The sequence below is a fragment of the Bubalus bubalis genome, chromosome X (assembly GCF_019923935.1).
Source record: "Bubalus bubalis isolate 160015118507 breed Murrah chromosome X, NDDB_SH_1, whole genome shotgun sequence".
NCBI classification, from domain to species: Eukaryota; Metazoa; Chordata; class Mammalia; order Artiodactyla; family Bovidae; genus Bubalus; species Bubalus bubalis.
Window position 1 is genome coordinate 128907830 of NC_059181.1, and position 20121 is coordinate 128927950.

Genomic DNA, 20121 nt, shown 5'->3' on the forward strand with positions numbered 1-20121 from the left:
CCCTGCACTGGCAGGAGGATTCTTAACCACTGAGCCACCAGGAAAGTCCAGATCTCTGTGACCTCTAATCTGAGTTTGAGATATATAGGTCTGCTTGTCTGTCTAGCTCCAGGGACATTTGACAGGGGCAGGTTAGCTAACTGGCCACAAAGTAAATGAGCATGACCTAGGGTCTCTGAGAGGTAGAGACCAGCCTTCCTCAGCCAGCCCAGAGAAACCGGGAAATATGTACTGCACACCTATGTTCAAACTGCCCTGGTGGTTCAGTGGTAAAGAATCTGCCTGCAGTGCAGGAGATGCAGGCGATGTGCAGGAGATTCAGGTTCAATTCCTGGGTTGGGAAAATCCCCTGGAAGTGAAAATGGCAACCCACTCCAGCCTTCTTGCCTGGAGAATCCCATGGACGGAGGGGCCTGGTGGGCTACAGTCCATGAGGTCAGAAAGAGTTGGACACGACTGGGCACACACGCATTCAGTTACCTTTTCTGTGTTGGTGGTGGTTGTGAGAATATTTAAGATCGGCTCTCTCAGCAACTTTGAAGGATAAAACAGTATTCTTAACTATAGTCACCATACTGAATATTAGATCCCCTGAACTTGTTCATCTTATAGTTGGAAGTTTGTATCCTTTGAACAACATCTCCTCGTTTCCCGTCCCTGGCAGCCACCATTCTACTCTCTATTTCTGTGAGTTTGGCTTGTTTTTAGATCCACATATAAGTGAGATCATACAGTGTCTGTCTTTCTCTGACTTATTTCACTTAGCATAATGCCTTCATGGTTTATCCATGTTGTCATGACAGTCAGGATTTCCTCTTTTTTTATGACCAAATGTTTCATTGTGTATATATGTATATACATTTACACACACGTTTTCTTTATCCATTCGTGCACAGGCACTTTGATTGTTTGCATGTCTTGGCTATTGTGAATAATGTTGCAATGAACAAGGGGCTGCAGATATTTCTTTCAGGTAGTTATTAAATTTTCTTTGGCTATATGTCCAGAAGTGGGATTTCTGGATCCTATGGTAGTTTTATTTTTAATATTTTGGAGGAAACCTTATGCAATTTTACATAGTGCCTGTACTAAGTTACATTCCCACCAACCGTGTACAAGGGTTCTCTTTCCTTTAATATCCTTGCCAACACTTCTTTTGTCTTTTGGATAATAGTCATTTGAACAGAATTGTATGAGTTCCTATATTAACCGTTTCTCAGATAGATGATTTGAAAATATTTTCTCCCGCTCCATAGATTGCCTTTTCATTTTGTTGTTTCCTTGGCTGTGCATGAGCTTTTTTATTTGATGTAGTCTCACTTGTCTATTTTTGCATTTGCTTGCTGTACTTCTAGTGTCATATCCCAACAGTTTTATGCCAAATCCTAAGTCAAGAAGCTTGTTGTAGAAAGTTGTGTTTTCTTCCAGAAGTTTTATGGTTTCAGGTCTTAAATTTAAGTCTTTAACACATTTCAAGTGAATTTTTGTGAGTGCTCTAAGATAGGAGTCCAATTTTATTCTTATGGGGATAACTCGTTTTACCCAATACCATTTATTGAAGAGTCTTTGCCCACTAAATATTCTTGGCTCCCTTGTGAAATATTAGTTGACCGATTATGCATGGGCTTATTTCTGAGCTCTTGATTCTGTTCCATTGTTCCATGCTGTTTCAAATACTATACTTTGTAATATAGTTTGAGATCAGAAAGTGTGATCTCTCCAGCTTTGTTATTCATTCTCAGGATTGTTTGGGTATTGGAGTCTTTTGTGGTTCCACACAAATTGTAGATTGCTTTTTCTATTCTGTGAAAAGATGTCATTGGAATTTTGATAGGAATTGCATTGCATGTGTAATTGGCTTTGGGTAGTATGGACGTTTTAACAATATTCTTTTTATACAGGAAATGGGGATATCTTTCCCTTTATGTCTTCTTCAATGTCTGTCGTCAGTGTCTTATTGTTTTGGTGTATAGATCTTTTGACGTGCTTGGTTAAATGTATTTCTAAGTATTTTATTGTGTTTGCTCTATTATAAATTAGATTATTTTCATTATTTCTTTTTAAGATACTTTGTCCTTAATGTATAGAAATGCAACTGATTTTTGTATGTTGATCATAGGTCTTGCAAATTTACCAAATTCACTGATGAGTTCTAAATTTTTTAATGCAGTCTTTAGGTTTTCTGTATATAAGATCATGTCATCCTCAAATGGACAATTTAACTTCGTCCTTTCTGATTTTGATGTCTTTTATTTTCCTTGCCTACTTTCTCTGAGACTTGAGTACAATCCTGAATAGGAGTGGTGAAAGTGGGCCCCCTTATCTTGTTTCTGTTCTTCGAGGAAAAGCTTTCAATTTTTCTGCATTGAGGATGATGTTAGCTGTGGGCTTATTGCAGATGGCCTTCATTATGTTGAAGTATGTGGCTTAGAACCTAATTTGCTGAGATTTTTTTTTTTAATCATGAAAGGATGTTGAATTTTGTCAAATTCTTTTTTTTCCCCACCTGTTGAGATGATCATATGATTTTATCTTTCATTCTATTAATGTGACATTTACTAATTTGTATATTTTGAACCTTCCTTGCATCCCAGGGGTAAATCCCTCTTGATTGTGTGCTATGGAATTCAATGTGATAGTGTTTTGTTGAGAAATTTTGCATCTACCTTTATTAGGAATATTGGTTCATAATTTCTTATAATATCCTTATCTGCTTTTGGTATCAGAGCAATGCTGGTCTCATAAAATAGGTCTGGGAGTGTTCCCCCCTCTTTGAATTTTTGGTAGTTGAGAAGGATTGGCATTCATTCTTTAAATGTTTGGTAAAATTCACCAGGGAAGCCATCTGGAATCTCATCTTGGAATTTTATGTGTTGGGAGTTTTTTGATTACCCATTCAGTCTCCTTATTTGTTACTGTTCTGTTCAGATTTTCAGTATCTTCATGATTCAGTCTTGGTAGGTTGTATGATTCCAGTCATTGATCCATTTCTTCTAGGTTATCCGATTTGTTGGTGTGTAATTGTTCATGCTGCTGCTGCTCAGTCTCTTCAGTCGTGTCCGACTCTGTGCGACCCCATAGATGGCAGCCCACCAGGCTCCTCCATCCATGGGATTTTCCAGGTAAGAGGACTGGAGTGGGGTGCCATCGCCTTCTCCGGTAATTGTTCATAGTTATTCCTTAAAATCCTTTGTATTTGTGTGGTTTCATTTATAATGGTTCCTTCTCATTTATAATTTTGCATCTTCTCTTACTTTTCATGACAGGTTCTAACTATAAGTTTTTCAATTTTGATTATCTTTTCAAAGAACCAACTTTTAGTTTCATTGATCTTTTTTCTCTTTTCATGTTCTCTATTTCATTTATTTACACATCTTTATTTCCATGTTTCTCTTAACTTTGGGCTCATTTTTTTCTAGTTCCTTGAGGTATAATGTGTGGTGGTTTGAGATCTTTTTCTAAAATTAATGTAGGCACTTTTTACTATAAACTTTCTTCTTTAAAATGTTTTTGCTGCATAAATTATATGTTTCTATTTTTATTTGTTTCAATACATTGTTTTTATTTCCCTTTGATTTCTTTGACCCATTAGGTGTTGAGGAGTGCACTATTTAGTTTCCATGTATTTGTGAATTTTCCAATCTTCTTCCTATATTTGATTCCTAGTTTTATAACAATTCAGTCCAAAAAGATACTTGATAACATTTCAATTTTCTTCCATTTGATGAGACTTGTTTTGTCTCTTTGGGATAACTATTACCATTTAACAGTTGTTGTCTTAACTTGCCTAGGTCTTGACTGTCTACATATGGCTTTCCCATCTTGTTTTGAATCCTCACCACTGCCTATGAGATTTCTGCTTTCAGGAAAGGGCTGTGATGCTGGATACATTGTTGCAGATTTACGTATAAAGCGGTAACCCGGGGACAATGCGCTTTAGAAGAGAGGATGCAAGAATGTTTTCTTGGAGTTATTAAGAGGTCATGTTCCTTGACAAAGGAAAAGCGTCTCTAATGTAAAAGTCCCGATGATTTAGTCCAAAGATTGTGGACTGTGTGCTTCGTTAAATGTCTCACTTTTTCATTGCTACTCCATGCGTTGTAAAGACTAGTTTCCCAATCAGTCCACTACCCCTTAAATCACCTTCCCTGTGTCCCTGGGGGACCCTAGTGCCTGTGAATTGGGTAATAGTACACTTCTTGTACTAATTATAAGTGATAGAACACTTATATGGAACACTCTTTACACATGCCCCATGTCAATCTGTTCCAGGCCTGGCAACAGTGAGCACCTCCCTATGAGACAGAACATTTCTTGGGGATTATTGTACTCCTCTGGTTAGTCCATTAGTGTTTGTCATCTTGCCCCAATTTCACTGTGACCCTGTCTTCGATTGGCCAGAAATGTATTGCACGTCCTACATATCCTATTGTTGAAGCTCTTAAGACCTTGCTGAAATTAAAAATTCTACAGATGCCAAAAGCCATACTTCCAATCAGGCAGAAAACAAGCTTACCACAGTGAAGAATGTCTGGGGCCAGTGGAGAGCTGTCTTACCCTCTCACTCCAGCATTGAGGTGGAGATCTCCATGTACCCAAACTTTTAGTGCCTTCCACTCAGGAGCTTCTGCTTCAAAGGTTTTAGCCCAAAGCAAGGCTATATGCCGTCACCCCCACCCTGTGGCATAGTGGTGAAGACTCTGCCTGCCAGTGCAGGATTTGCAAGAGATGCAGGTTCAATTCCTGGGTCCAGAAGGTCCTCTGGAGAAGGAAATGGCAACCCACTCCAGTATTCTTGCCTGGGAACTCCCATGGACAGAGGAGGCTGGCGGGCTACAGCCCATGGGGTTGCCAAGAGTCTGACATGACTGAGCACACACACACACACACACACACACACACACACAGAGACACACACTTTCCTAACGCCATTCATCAAAAGTTACTAGGCTGGACAGCCCCCACATCCCACGTGAACCAGTCTCCCTCAACCACAGAGAAGAGGGAAGTTCAAAATGGGGAGTGGAAAAGGAGAGGAGTCAGGATGAGAGGGATGGCTAGCTATGAGGGATGGGGACAAGTAGCCCAGCAAGTTTTGACTCCTTCCTTCCTATCTTGCCTCACAGTCTTTTGTAGCATTGCCTCCTTTAAGAACTTCAGGCAAAGGAATAAAGATGTAGAATCATTTGCCCTAAGAGTCAGTTGGTTAATAGGCTGGCTCTCCAAGGCACCTACCACCCTAATTTCACCTAGGTTCACTGGAAGTTGGTTCAAATTTCCTCTCTAAGTCCTTCCCCTTTAATTCCATCCCCCAAACCCTTCAAATACTGTGAGCTCCCTTTGGATTCCTGTGCAGTGCCTACCTCATTTTCTTGGGAAGCCCAGAAGAGTCTTAGTATACCTTTCACTGTTTCTGCCTCTGATACCTTGGGGCTACTTTGCTTAAACAGAAATGCAGGAGTAGACGTAACTGTGCTTTTTCAGGTCTGAGTGTAATGGTTGAGGAAAACCAATGGGTTCTTGGTTTTCCAGATGATGGTATAACGTGATACTGAAAGGTTGTTGCTGATCGAAAAGACACCGGGATTCTTGGCCTCCGGAGGAGAAGAATTCAATCCAGGGCAAGAGACGAGGCTTGATCGCTCAGAGCTTTTGTGTAATAAAGTTTTATTAAGTATAAAGGAGATAGAGAAAGCTTCTGACATAGGCATCAGAAGGGGACAGAAAGAGTACCCCCTGCTAGTCTTCAGCTGGATGTTATATAGTCACTGCTGTTAAGTCACTTCAGGTGTGTCCGACTCTGTGCGACCCCATGGACTGCAGCCTACCAGGCTCCTCCATCCATGGGATTTTCCAGGCAAGAATACTGGAGTGGGTGGCCATTAGCAGTCTGGTAATCAAAGAAAGGAATGTCTTAAAACTCAGAATGGCACCAGGCCCCTCATCCATAAGATGCATTTTGGGATCATCTTGGCGCCAGATGATTCATCCCAGGCCATGAAACGATTGACTTGAATCTTGCAGAAGGGCAGATTACCCTACAAAGAGTTTCGTTTACATAGATGAGGCGAACAATATCTGAGTGTAACATACTGGTTTGTCAAGTAGGTTCTGAGGCATTAGGCGGAACCGAGTTGAAGACAGTCTGGGGCAAATGCATAGTACATTAACATAGCTTAAGACAAACATTTCCATAAGAAAAATACATTGGTTAACTCAAGGTTTGAGAATAGTTAACTTCAGGTGAAACCAGGTGTCATTATGGCAACACAGTATTTTAAGAGAAACCTCCTTTTAAATTTGTATAGGGAAGGAAAAAAAAAATCACTAGTTTGTTTCCGCCTGATGTTTGAGCGAGAGAAATATGTCTGACACTTGCAGCCTGTTTCCTCTGTGTGGAGACCCCTGGCCTTCCTGCCTGTTACCCTCTCAATACCACACAATCACGTGCTGGATTTTTGTACTTTCTCTATAAAACATCTGCATCTTTACCTTTTTTATCATGCTAGGTTCTTGATTAACTGGATTTTATTTCCTTTGTATTTTCTTCATGAAATTTCATTTAGGTGGATGTCCTTTACCCAGGTAATTCTGGTAGATGAGCTGTTATGCCTTCTCTCTTCTCAGAGTGAACTTCTATTAGGTCATTCTTATTCTGAGCACTCACCATTATTAATTTTTCCCACAGTTAACAAGTCTGTTTTTAAACACAAGTTATTTTTTCACGCCCAGGGGCACATTCTTCAGAGCATTCAGCTTCTTTGTAACTTGTTTGATCTTTGCATATGAAAACAAATACAACAGAACCTGTTCTGTAGTCTGTCATGCGGAGGGCAATCAAATAGGCTATTGATAATTCAGACCTGAAGGTTTTCAGAGAAATGAAATGTTCTTAAGAGGTGGTGCAGGGCATAAAGGGCCTCCACTTAGGTGCGCCTGAGCAAGCTGATGGCTTCCAGGTGGGTATTTGTATGGGGAAGAGGTGGTATTGAAGTTTTGTATATGAACACCTAGGAAGCAAAGAAAGTGAGCAGTGGGAGGGTATTGCAGTAGAGGGGGCAAGATGGTTCGTATTTCTACTCCAGTCTGGACTAGGGACTAGATCCAAGTACTATAGCAAGATGGGCTATTAGAATGAGGCATTTTTGGAATTACAGGCCAGTATCACTGATGAACATAGATGCAAAAATTCTCACAAAATTCTACCAAACAGAATTCAATAACACATTAACCAGGTCATACACCATGATCAAGTTGAGTTTATTCCAGGGATGCAAGAATTCTTCAATATATGCAAACCAATGTGCTACAGCCTATCAACAAATTGAAAGATAAAAACCATATAATAGATGCAGAAAAAGCATTTGACAAAATTCAGGACCCATTTGTGATTAACACTCCAAAAAATGGGCATAGAAGGAAGCTACCTCAACATAGAAAAGTCCATATATGACAAGCCCACAGTAAACCTTCTCAATGGGGAAAAACTGAAAGCACTCCCTCTAAGATCAGGAACAAGACAAGGGTGCTCACTCTCCTATCATTCAACATAGTTTTGAAATCCTAGTTATGCCAATCACAGAAGAAAAAGAAATAAAAGGAATCCAGATGGGAAAAGAAGAAGTAAAGCCTCCCTGATTGCAGATGACATGATACTCGACATAGAGAACCCTAAAGATAGTATCAGAAAATTACTAGAGCTAATCAGTGAGTTTAGCAAAGTAATGGGATACAAAATCAATACACAGAAATCACCTACATTCCTATATACTAACAATGAGAAATGAGAAAGAGAAATTAAGGAAACAATTCCATTCACCATCGCATCAAAAAGACTAAAATATCTAGGAATAAACCTACATAAGGAGACAGAAGAACTGTATAACAGAAAATCATAAGACACTGATGAAAGAAAGCAAAGATGACATGAACAGATGGAGAGATATTCCATGTTCTGGGGTGGAAGAATCAATATTGTGAAAATGACAATGCTACCAAATGTAATCTACAGATTGAATGCAATCCCTATCCAAATACCAATGGCTTTTTTCCCACAGAACTAGAATTGTTTCAGTTTCATATGAAGACACCAAAGACCCCAAATAGCCAAAGCAGTCTTGAGAAAGAAGCATGGAGCTGGAGGAATCAGCCTTCCTGACTTCAGATTATACAACAAAGCTACAGTCATCAAAACAGTATGGTACTGGCACAAAAACATAGATGCACACAAATAGAACAAAATAGAGAGCCCAGAAATAACCCCCGCGCTTATGGGTACCTTCTTTTTGACAAAGGAGGCAAGAATATACAATGGAGCAAAGATAGCCTCTTCAATAAGTGGTGCTGGGAAAACTGGATAGTTACATGTAAAAGAATGAAATAGAGCATTTCCTAACACCATACACAAAGGTAAACACAAAATATATTAAAGACCTAAATGTAAGACCTGCAACTATAAAACTCTTAGAGGAAAACATAGAACACTCGATGACAGAAATCAAAGCAAGATCCTACAGTAATGGAAACAAAAACAAAGGTAACAACTGGAACCTAGTTAAAGTTAGAAGTTTTGCACAGCAAAGGAAACTATAACCAAGGTGAAAGTCAACCCTCAGAATGGGAGACAATAATAGCACATGAAACAACTGACAAAGGATTAATTTCCAAATATACAAATAGCTCATACAATACCAGAAACACAAATAATCCAATTAAAAAGTGGGAAAAAACCCTAAACAGGTATATCTCCAAAGAAGACATATACATGGCTAACAAACACATGAAAAGAGACTCAACATCACTCATTATTTGGCTCACTCACTGAGTCGTGTTCGATTCTTTGTGACCCCGTGGACTGCAGCACGCCAGGCTTCCCTGTCCAGCACCAATTCCCAGCACTTGCTCAAACTCGCACTCATCAAGTTGGTGATGCCATCCAACCATCTCATCCTCTGTTGTCCCCTTCTCCTCAGCGTCATTTCTAAGGAGTCAGTTCTTTGCATCAGGTAGCCAAAGTATTGGAGCTTCAGCTTCAGCCTCAGCCCTTCCAATGAGTATTGAGGACTTACTTCCTTTGGGATTGATTGGTTGGATCTCCGTGCAGTGCAAGGGCTCTCCATGAGAGTTCTCCCAACACCACAGTTCACAAGCATCAGTTCTTCAGTGCTCAGCTACTTTATGGGCCAACTCTCACATCCATACATGACTACTGGAAAAACCATGGCTTGGACTATAGGGAACTTTGTCGGCAAAGTAATGTCTCTGCTTTTTAATATGCTGTCTAGGTTTGTCATAGCTTTTCTTCCAGGGAGCAAGCATCTTTCAATACCATGGCTGCAGTCACCATCTGCAGTGATTTTGGGCCCCCTCAAAATAAAGCCTCTCACTGTTTCCATTCTTACCCTATCTATTTGCCGTGAAGTGATGGGACTTGATGTCATGATCTTAGTTTTTCAATGTTGAGTTTTAGGCCAGCTTTTTTAATCTCCTGTTTCATTTTCACCAAGAGGCTCTTTATTAGAGAAATGAAAATCAAACCTATAATGAGATCTTGCCTCACACCAGTCAGAATGCCCATCATTAAAAGGTCTACAAACAATAAATGCTGGAGAGGGTGTGGAGAAAAGGGAACCCTCTTGCACCGTTGGTGGCAATGTAAATTGATACAGCCACTATGGAAGACGGTATAGAGATTCCTTAAAAAACCTAGCAAACCCACTCCTAGGCATATACGCTGAGGAAATAAAAATTGAAAAAGACACACGTACCCAGTGTTCCTTGCAGTAGTCTTTACAATAGCTAGAACATGGGAGCAACCTAGATGTCCATCAAAAGATGAAGAGATAAAGGAGCTGTGGTACATATGTACAATGGAATATTACTCAGCCATATAAAGGAATGCATTTAAGTCAGTTCTAAAGAGGTAGATGAACCTAGAGCCTATTATACAGAGTGTAGTAAGTCAGAAGGAGAAACGTAAGTATTGTATACTAACACATATATATATATGGAAACTAAAAAGATGTACCAATGAATTTATTTGCAGGGCAGCAGTGGAGAGACAGACATAGAGAACAGACTCATGGACATGGGAGGGTGGGAGGAGAGAGTGAGATGTATGGAGAGAGTAATATGGAAACTTAATTACCATAAGTAAAATAGATAGCCACTGGCAATTTGCTATATAACTTGGGGAACTCAAACAGGGGCTCTGTATCAACCTAAAGGGGTGGGATAGGGAGTAAGATGGGAGGGAGTTTCAAGAGGGAGGGGGCAAATTATACCTCTGGCTGGTTTATCTTGATGTCTGACAGAAAACAACAGAATTCTGTAAAGCATTTATACTTCAATTAAAAAAATAAATTAAAAAAACCATTTTCAGAAGCATGACGCCCAGTATGCTCAGGAATAGGTGTAACATGGAGTGAAAAGGGAAAGGGTGATAGAGCAGATATTTAATCTGGCCTGCGTGAAACATTAGTCCTATTTGCAAGGTTCAAAAAAAGAGTTCAGTTGGGATCCACATGTCTAAAAATATTTGAAATGTTCAAATCAAATGATAAACCATTAAATAAGTTGTATCTCCTTCCACGACAAATGTACCTTCCTAATGAGCTGAAAGGCCAGGTTGGGATTTAGTCTTCTCAGACTCCTCTAAGTTCAGCCCTGATGGCGTGGGAAGAGCTGTCCTCCTTCCCTTCCCCCGCCCATGCCCACGCTCCTAGGCCAGGCTGCATCCCCTTCTGGGCCTACAACCCCTCCTTGGGCCTGGGAGCATCCACCCCAGCAGTGAGTGCAGTCAGCCCTCCCCAGGACAGGTCTAAGAGGAGCACACGGGCCCTGGAAGCAGGCTAGGGACTGTTCAGGGCTGCCAGGTACCTGGAGCATGGGCTAGCAGGGACACACCCCTTGTTCCCATGGGCTGGACTCCTGGCCCTGGTGGGAGGGGTGTGGCTAGAAGAGGACCAAAGTGGCCCTCTAGAGCATAGAGCTCAAGAAAGAGATATCTCTGCCTGGGCCAGGAAGCAATAGTGTTTTAACAACCAGCACCGCAGAAATACTAACAAATCAGAACCAGGTTGAAGGGCCGCAAATTGTCCTAGTTGACCTGCCCTTTCAGTTGAAATAATGGTGACAGGGAATGCTTTGCCTTCTGTCTCACCATGTGGTTCTAGCCATAAGGAATAATATAACACATTTTAAAATGTCAACACTGGTGACCAAAAAAAAAAAAAAAAAAAAAAAGTTGTTGGGATCTTAAGTTTGCTTCACTTTAATTGACATTAAATACCTAGGAAGAGGAAAATCCTTTGCCTAGGGCTTTGGGAAAGAAAGATAAATAAAACCCTTAAGGTCCCAGCCATTTAAAGGTTCAGTGCAGAGGTTGGTTTTGAATGAATAGGTGGATGTAGTGTGTGTATTTGCATGTGCACACAGTTAGAATAGAAGACATGTCACCACAGAACATGACAGTATGTTATCAGTTACCTACAAGAAGGTCAGGAGCCGAGCCCGTAGGAACAAAGTATGCTCCAGCTAGACCATATTTCAGATACCTAGGAAGCCTGAAGTAAATGCAGAAATGAGCCCGTCTAGTCTCAAACCCCCAGGCCCTTCCCCTTCTCTGATCCTCCACTCTGGTCATCTACAACTTTAACCTTTTATTACCTTAAACAGAGTTCAAAGATTAAGTCCACTTTCTCCCTTTTCATTTTATGTCATTTTATGACATACTTCCCATCTGCACAAAATTATAAAGACTACTATAAACACTATTTACCCACCACTCAGTTTAAGAAATGTAAATTAGAGACACAGTTGAAGCCCACTACGTATCCCTCCCCAATAGGATCACTGTCCTTGTCTTTCCCCAAGAGGTAACCGCCATCCTAAATGTGGTTTATCTTTCCATTGCATGCCTTTCTGTATGCTTGGGTACGCATACATCCTCACAGGCAACTCTGTATGTATCTACTATCCACTCCTGCTGAATGAAGGTTCTCTTAGACTTCGTATACCCGGTATCATGTCTGTGACTTTCTGGAACCAGCTCTGTTCCTGGATATTTTTCTGGTGCCATCCCCTATCCACAGCCTCTCTCTGTCTCAGCCCCTGTGAATCCTAATTTCCTCGCCAGTCCAGCCCCGACCGTCCTGTTCAATTTACCTCCAGCAGCCCCAAGGCAGTGAACGAAGGCTGGTCACCAGAGGTGGGTCTCAACTTCTCCCCCTGTGGCTGTCAACCAGTGCTTCTCAAACCTTGGCTGCATCAGAATCCCCTGGAGGGCTTGTTAAAACACACACTACTGGGCCCCACTCTCAGTTTCTGATTCACAGGTCTTAAGTAGAGCCTAAGAATTCGTGGGTGATGCTAATAATGCTATTTTAAGGACCAAACTTTGAGAACCAGTGCTCCAAATCAGCGTCTGGGCTCAGGCTCAGCAGCACCATCTGGCCTCCAGGCAAGCTGGGCCATCCCTCAGGTTTCCTTCAAAAGCACCCAGCAGGACTATGAAATACACATATAACACAAGTCCTGTGCAGTTTTAAATGTTCTAGTAGCCACATCTAAAAAGTAAAAAGAGGGCATCCCTGGTGATCTAGTGGTTAAGAATCCACCTTGCAGTGCAGGGGACACAGGTTCAATCCCTGGTACAGGAAGATCCCACATGCTGAGGGGCAAGTAAGCCCATGTGCCGCAACTCTGAAGCCCGTCTGCCCTAGAGCTCATGCTCCACAAGAGAAGCCACCTCAGTGAGAACCTGTGCACCGTAACTAGAGAAAGCTCACGTGTAGCAATAAATAAATTTTTAAAAAAGGAAAAAGAAACTGGAGGAAATAATTTTAATGCTATATTTAATACTAGATTATCATTTCAATGTGTAATTAGGTATTAAAGAGACTTTACACCACTTTTTACATTTGTAGCACATTTCAACTCAGAGTAGCCACATTTTCAATGCTCAGTAGCCACACATGGCTAGTGACTAGTACAGTAAACAAGTTCAGATATAAAGCCTTGACCCCTATTTCTGTCTTTACAAAACTGTTTTAAATACAAATTTTATTTTGGGCTGCAATAAAAGAACTTAAAACAGGCTTATCAAATGGTGGAATGTGATGATGCCTTCCAATGATGTAAAACGGCTTCTCATTTTAAAGAGATTTAAATCAGGATTATTTATATACACAAATCTATCTACATTTCAGTTTACTACTTTGAAACTTAGTTTTAACTAGAACAAATGCTGTCAAATATATCTGGAAAAGATAAAACCCAATTAGATATTGGAATTTTTATAGATATTATTATTAGACAGTTGCTTTTTGGGGGATGGATTTGGGAAGGAAATCAATGTTAGTAATCCCATGGGCTTCTGAAAAATCTAAAAATAGCGAACAATGGATCCTTTCTTCTTTCTCTGTCTTCTTTCTAGTCTTCCAAACTGCAGGAAGAAATGAGAGAAAAGGAACGATTATACAGCATCAGTCAGCACCAGAAACTTTCTAAATCTAAGAAATCAGTCAGCCTCATGTATATCTGCTGCATCTGAGGGTTGTATCTCAACAAGGAGAGAAGAAAAACACATTTTCCTCTTGTAAAATTCACCCTGGACACTGGGTGCATGTACAACCCCATGGCTTCAATCATGTGATCCTACCAACCTTGTCTCCCTCTTGCCCACAACCATAAATGCTTTTTTTTTCCCCCTTCCTTTGAGAGGCTAGTCTGGGACTTAAATCACTCTTTCTACCTTAAAAGCCTGTGCTCACTCCACAGATGATACTCCCTTACCCTCCCAGACCCTCGGTTTCCATATCTACCGTATGAGAAAGAGGCTGTTATTATGAAACACATCACTATGCAAACGAGGGAGAAAATGTTAATCATTAAAAGACAATACATATACCTTCACTACCAACTCAGTGATAAACAACAGTCATCCTATGACTGTTCCTTTTGACTGTCACATAAAATACACAAATCTATAACCGAGCAAATATTTAAGTATTAATCACTAAATGTGGTCCTTCTTGAAATTCTGAACTGTTTGCTATTCGTAAGTAGTTACGTTCTAAAAGGTGTCTTCTCTTAGTGCAGGAGACTGCAGTTCTGTGGTCAAGAAATGAAGGCCAAACTACTGCACAGCCCAGTTGCTGCAGCTTTTCGTCACTGTTTTCTCAAGAAATACTGGTCTTAGGTACTGATACATTTACAACTTGTTGGTAGTCTTAGAGATAGAGGACCAAAGACCTCATAAGAACAAATGAGAAGCCATGAAGTATATTTCACTTCATGCTCTTTATATTACTGGGTGCAGAACTGTTCTATAAACATTAGGTAAATTTGAGTTGTTGAACTAATTTCAAACAAACGTTTTCTTAATTTACTCCGAGAATTAAAAAGCAAAAACAAAATTGGTAAATGCCTGGGAATAGCTGGGTTATTTTCAAAGCTATACACAGATACCTGGGCTTTCTGGGCCAGTCCTTTGCTGGGTCCAGATCCTTTTCTGGTTCTTCTTGTTTTCTGTTATACTTCTTTTCTTTCCCCTCACTTTTGGTGCCCTGCGCCTCTTCTTTGGAGTTCTCATCCTGGCATTCAGCTGTTTCTTAAAGAGGAATAATAGACTTTGGGACCAGACATTTACAGAAAAAAAACGCAAACACATAAGGAATGGCAGGATGTCCAGTACTCTACCCTTAGGAGAAGCAGGACAGAAGCAACTAAGAAAAGAGTAACTGGGGGCCTTCCTTCTGGCGGATGCAACACTTCCATGGCCCTCACTTTGCTGCTGCTTGATCATTTTCACAATGATATTATTTCTTCTTTTCTAGTAAATCTGTCACCCTGTGCTACTGATGACTTGTGCTCAAGGATCAGAATTCTCTGGGTCTGATGCATTCTGGATGTTTTGGCCAGAACTTTTTCGCCAAAATATGCTTCACCTCAATAACAAATTCTATGGGGAAGCTCCTGAGTTCCTCAATCACCTAAACATTTCCTTTTGACCATGTGGTCCTGTATGAGTTCATAATGTTTTGGGATCAACTCTCCAAGAATCTTGACATTTTTAAAAGCTATGAACCAAATATGAGGTCTGCCATTTGCCTGTTCTCTTCCATGTCCTCTCAAGCTCCCTCTTGAACACCTGCCTCCACTGACCTTCACGTGTGGGCTCATAACTGGCACTGATCATCTCAGACCTCTTACCAGGGTTGGTAGAGGGCAGCTTATTTTCCCCCCAAACCAAACAAATCGTTATGCAGTTGGGCTTCTACTGGGCCCCTCTGGCCTTCGATTCAAGGAGGCCCTGACTCCCGGCCTCCCCTCCTGAGGAACGCCCCCCCCCCACCCCGTGCCCCCCGTATGAGCCTGCCCCCTCCTCGGGATCCCTGGTCCCCAGACCCGGCCTGCAGCTGCCAGTGTTTCCGTCCCCCCCAACTCCCCCCCGCCCCTCGAATGCTCACTCTCAGGGGCGACAGGCTCCTGTGGCATCTCCCGCGAGCTGGGCTCCTCAGACTCCTTGGTGGCCGTCTCCAATAAAGAGGCCTCCTCGGCTTCCTCTGCCGCCTGGGCTTCCTCCGCCTGCTCCGCCTCCTGGGCTTCCTCCGCCTGCTCCGCCCCCTGGTCTGGGGCTTCCTCAGCCGGCCCCTCCCCCGATTCATCCGATGGCACCTGGACCTCCGAAAACCTGGCCACGGCGGCTGAGCCGTGGTCGGACAAGCGCTGCCTGGTCTGGTGCCAGACCAACACGCGATCATCATTTGGCGGAAGTATGACGTGGTTTTCGGACAAACGGTTCACCATCGAGTGCGCCAGATTTAGGACCGTTAAGAGGAAGGTGTTCATGGGGAAGTGGCGCGAGACCACCATGCGGTTCACGCCCTCCGCCTGCTCCTCCACCTCCCTCTCCTCAGCCGGCCTGAGGTCGGCATCTTCCTCAGCGTTCCCGCCCTCCAGGGCCGCCTCCCTCGGGCCTCCTGAGGCCCCCACGACTCCACCCGCCTCAGCCTCAGGCATGGAGTCACCCCTGCGAGCCTCGGAGCTGCGGTCCACACCGTCACGGGCTCCAGCCTGGGCCCCCGCCGCACCTGCAGGGCCTTCCTGCCCGCCAGGGGCCAGATCTCCATCCCCCGTGGTAGACATGGCAGCCGCCAGTTACCTCAGCCGGGCGGGGGACGATGGCAGTGGCGCAGGTGGTGGCACCCGAAGTGGCTGCCCTGAGAGGAGGCTGAGGGAAGTGAGATGGACCGAGGCAGTCACGGAAGGGACCACAGAGGAGGCCCCACGACCGGGAGGGTAGACGGCCAATGGCGGAAGCGTCCGACGGAAGTCGGGCCTCAGGCAGTGGAGCCAGGCCACAGTCGAGGGGCGGGGCCTGTTGACGCGGAACCGTTGACGGTGGCCTGTGACCCCTCGTCACGAGCTTTGGGCTCATTTGCTGACAAACAAGGATTGACGTGCTCTGTGTCCAATGAACGGCCAAGGCCCTTGGTTGTCAAATTGCTCACAATTGCCTACTTGTTCTTTGACGCGCTAGGGTTCTGACATGTGTGGAGGTCTTCTAGGCTCGTGTCCTTTATGTAATTGTGCAGGAAAGTATTTATGAAGGCATCCTGGGCCATGTGAACTGAGAGAAATTTCCCACCTGGGAATTTCCACCTGGTAATGGCTCATGTGAATAGAGACAGGGTCATAAAAATGTTGTATATCTCAGATGTTAGCAGTACTAAAAACCTCCGCAGAAGAGAAAGAGAATTTGGACAATTTACCTTAGTTAAAAATAGTTGGAAAAGAGTAGACAAATTGAAATGAATGCAGTCAGAACTGAAGGTTGAGAAGTGTTGGAGAAGTTAGGAGCTAGAAGGTGTATAATGAACCCAGACATATTCCCTTAATGCTTTGAAGACTGAATAAAAAAAGGAGAGGTTTCTTTAAAGGATCAGGTCATCTCCTAAGTGCTAAGCATGACAGACGTTAAAAGGGCCACCTTCCTAGGATGTTTCAGAGGCAACAGTCCCGGACTTTTTATTGATCTCAAGATCCACTTAGTCCAGACCCCAAGTGTAATTTTGAAAATTATACAGAAATGAACTGTTTTTATAGTCGTTCTGTAAAAAAAGTTTTGTAGCACTGTCGTTCTGTAAAAAAAGTTTTGTAGCACTAAAAATATTTTTTGAAAAAGACATAGCCAATTACATCTGGATGTTACATTTAGGAAAAATACTAATAAGTCTCATAATTGTAAAGAGGGATTTTTTCCCCTTTCATTCAGTTCAGTTCCAACCGAATTTCAGTGTTTTTATTTTTTCTCTGTCTCACCTCGTGAATGGAGCATGGTGTTGCCGTAAATCATTGGTTTAAATTTGGAAGGCAATGTCAATAATCTCTAATTCAAAATTCTCATTATAAAGACAGCAAAAAAGAGGCAGAATCCCAATCTGAGGTCTGAGTTGGTTTAACATTTGCCGCCCTAAGTGATCCTGAAACAGTTACTTATCATTTCTAGGCCTCAGTTTTATCATCAGTATAGGTGGCATTCAATGAAAATATGAGTTAGGTAGATGGAAGAAGATGGAATTATATTTAGGATACTGAGCATTTGTTGAAACTGTGTTTTTAGTTTGATTTTGCCTTCTAAGTATGCAGTTTTTCTTTTTTATGTCGTAAAATATAATAATATTTTCTTTTTTCTTGGTTTTAACATCATAAATGTGTACATCTTTTCTCATCCAGAAATGAATTTTATACTTTCTTCTTTTTGGAGATCTTCTGAATGTTTACATTGAACTCCTTAATTTGGAATCAATAATGACTCACAGTGTTAAGATTAAAATCTCAGTTGATTTTTAAACAGCTCACCTATAATACCATTTGTTATGCATGAATTCCCCTCTGTAAGGATGTGTGGGCTTCCGGGGTGGCGCTAGTGGTAAAGAACCTGCCTGCCAATGCAGGAGATGTAAGAGACCCGGATTTGATCCCTGGGTTGGGATGATTCCGTGGAGGAGGGCATGGCAATCCCTTCCAGTAGTCTTGCCTGGAGAATTCTAAGCACAGAGGAACCTGGGGGGGCTGTAGTCCATAGGGTCACACAGAGTCGGACACAACTGAAGCAACTTAGCATGCACACACATAAGGATGTGTGGCCAAGTCCCCTTTAGCATTTTCTATAAAGACAGAAGAGATGCAAGAGAAACACACATTCTCTTAGCGTTTCAGGGCTGGAAAGGCCTTTAGATATGGAATCTAAGACCATTCTTTTTTAAAGTAATTGACCTCCAATTAAAATAAATAAATTTAATACAAAATCGACAAACAAAAACAAGAAAAAACATAATTTTTAAAAATTAAAAAAAAATAAACGGGGAAACTAAGGTTTAGAGCTGCTAACTGGCATCCCCAAAGTCATGCCAGTTAGTAGAAGAGCCAGGACTAGGACCAATCTCCTGATCTTTAATGTGGAATTGAAACATACTTCACACGTCAGCTTTGGCCAACTTCCTTCCTATTGGACCTGTCATAGAACAGTGTCATAGAACATCAACCTCAGACATGGTCACTCTGAGACCATATTGAAAGGAGACAGTTCAGTTCAGTTCAGTTCAGTCCCTCAGTCATGTCCGACTCTTTGCAACCCCATGAATCGCAGCACGCCAGGCCTCCCTGTCCATCACCAACTCCCGGAGTTCACTCAGACTCACGTCCATCGAGTCAATGATATCATCCAGCCATCTCGTCCTCTGTCTTCCCCTTCTTTCCTGCCCCAATCCTTCCCAGCATCAGAGTCTTTTCCAATGAGTCAACTCTTCTCATGAGGTGGCCAAAGTACTGGAGTTTGAGCTTTAGCATCATTCCTTCCAAAGAAATCCCAGGGCTGATCTCCTTCAGAATGGACTGGTTGGATCTCCTTGCAGTCCAAGGGACTCTCAAGAGTCTTCTCCAACACCACAGTTCAAAAGCATCAATTCTTCGGCGCTCAGCCTTCTTCACAGTCCAACTCTCACATCCATACATGACCACTGGAAACACCATAGGCTTGACTAGATGGACCTTTGTTGGCAAAGTAACGTCTCTGCTTTTGAATATGGTATCTAGGTTGGACATAACTTTCCTTCCAAGGGGTAAGCGTCTTTTAATTTCATGGCCGCAGTCACCATCTGCAGCGACTTTGGAGCCCCCCCAAATAAAGTCTGACACTGTTTCCACTATTTCCCCATCTATTTCCCATGAAGTGATGGGACCGGATGCCATGATCTTCGTTTTCTGAATGTAAAGAAGGACTAAACATCCCCCTCTCTTGGCTAAAATGAATGTCTACAACTTCTTGACCAATTACATCTTTATTCTGGGTCTAGTCCCCTCTCCCTACAGGGAAGATTTACTCATATACCAATCAGAGAATTGCCTCAGCTACCTAAAGACATCTAATCTAGAGCAAACTCCTGTTTCCTTGAAGGAAAAACTTCCCCAAATAACTCAACCAAACCCCAGCCTCTGTAACAGGTTCTTTCTGATACTTGGGAAGACATCACATGGTTCCTCCATGATGTGTGTTCTCCCTTACTGCAATGAATAGTGAACTGAACTCACTCAACTACAGGCATGTTTCTGTGATCTTTGGCTGGAGGACACTGACGGTGTAAAACACTTCCATCTTTACACTGTAATGCATGAACTCAAACAAGTGAGTCAAAAGGCATTGAAAGTTTTTTCTCAGAAAAGGCTTCTCAGAGGAGGGAGGTGTTGGACCCAAAAGATGGGCAACAGGCCCAAACTAAGGACAATGAAGACAGGATGTTGGCTCTGTGTGGCCCTTGTTAAAATGGGCTTGTAAACCCCAGCAGGTCCCTGGCTGTAAAAAAAGCCTGCGGCCTTCCCTGGTGGCTCAGACTGTAAAGTGTCTGTCTGCAGTGCGGGAGACCCGGATTCGATCCCTGGCTTGGGAAGATCTCTTGGAGAAGGGAATGGCAACCCACTCCAGTACTCTTGCCTAGAAAATCCCATAGACAGAGGAGCCTAGTAGGCTACCGCCCATTGGGTTGCAAAGAGTCGGACATGACTTCACTTTCACTTTCATTTTCACTTTAGGAATAGAAGGTCCGTTCAAGCAAAGCT

At 42.4% G+C, this 20121-nt stretch overlaps 1 protein-coding gene and 1 long non-coding RNA gene across 3 annotated transcripts; one reads left to right on the top strand and one right to left on the bottom strand.

Annotated features, from left to right (window-relative positions):
• The first annotated feature begins 3056 nt into the window (after nt 1–3056).
• LOC123465386 lies at nt 3057–13758 on the top strand. Its single transcript, XR_006640602.1, has 2 exons — nt 3057–3122; nt 13436–13758. It is a non-coding gene; the product is annotated as an uncharacterized LOC123465386 (long non-coding RNA).
• LOC123465380 (cancer/testis antigen 47A-like) lies at nt 12838–17887 on the bottom strand. Of its 2 annotated transcripts, XM_045164386.1 has the most exons (3): nt 15471–17887; nt 14470–14611; nt 12838–13444 (listed from the first exon to the last, which is right to left on the bottom strand). In XM_045164386.1, the coding sequence occupies exons 1-3, from the start codon at nt 16147–16149 to the stop codon at nt 13432–13434; spliced, it is 834 nt and encodes a 277-aa protein (XP_045020321.1). In that variant the 5' UTR covers nt 16150–17887; the 3' UTR covers nt 12838–13431. The 2 variants fall into 2 exon arrangements, with proteins under 2 accessions (XP_045020321.1, XP_045020320.1); XM_045164385.1 differs by lacking the exon at nt 12838–13444 and having other exon boundaries at nt 14101–14611; nt 15471–17886.
• Nucleotides 17888–20121: the final 2234 nt, after the last annotated feature.

Coding starts and splice junctions, on each gene's coding strand:
- LOC123465380 (XM_045164385.1), bottom strand. CDS start 16,149: ATGTCTACCACGGGGGATGGAGATCTGGCCCCTGGCGGGCAGGAAGGC. Junction 14,612..15,470: donor GGAGCCTGTCGCCCCTGAGA/GTGAGCATTCGA, acceptor TTCCTCTTTAAG/AAACAGCTGAATGCCAGGAT.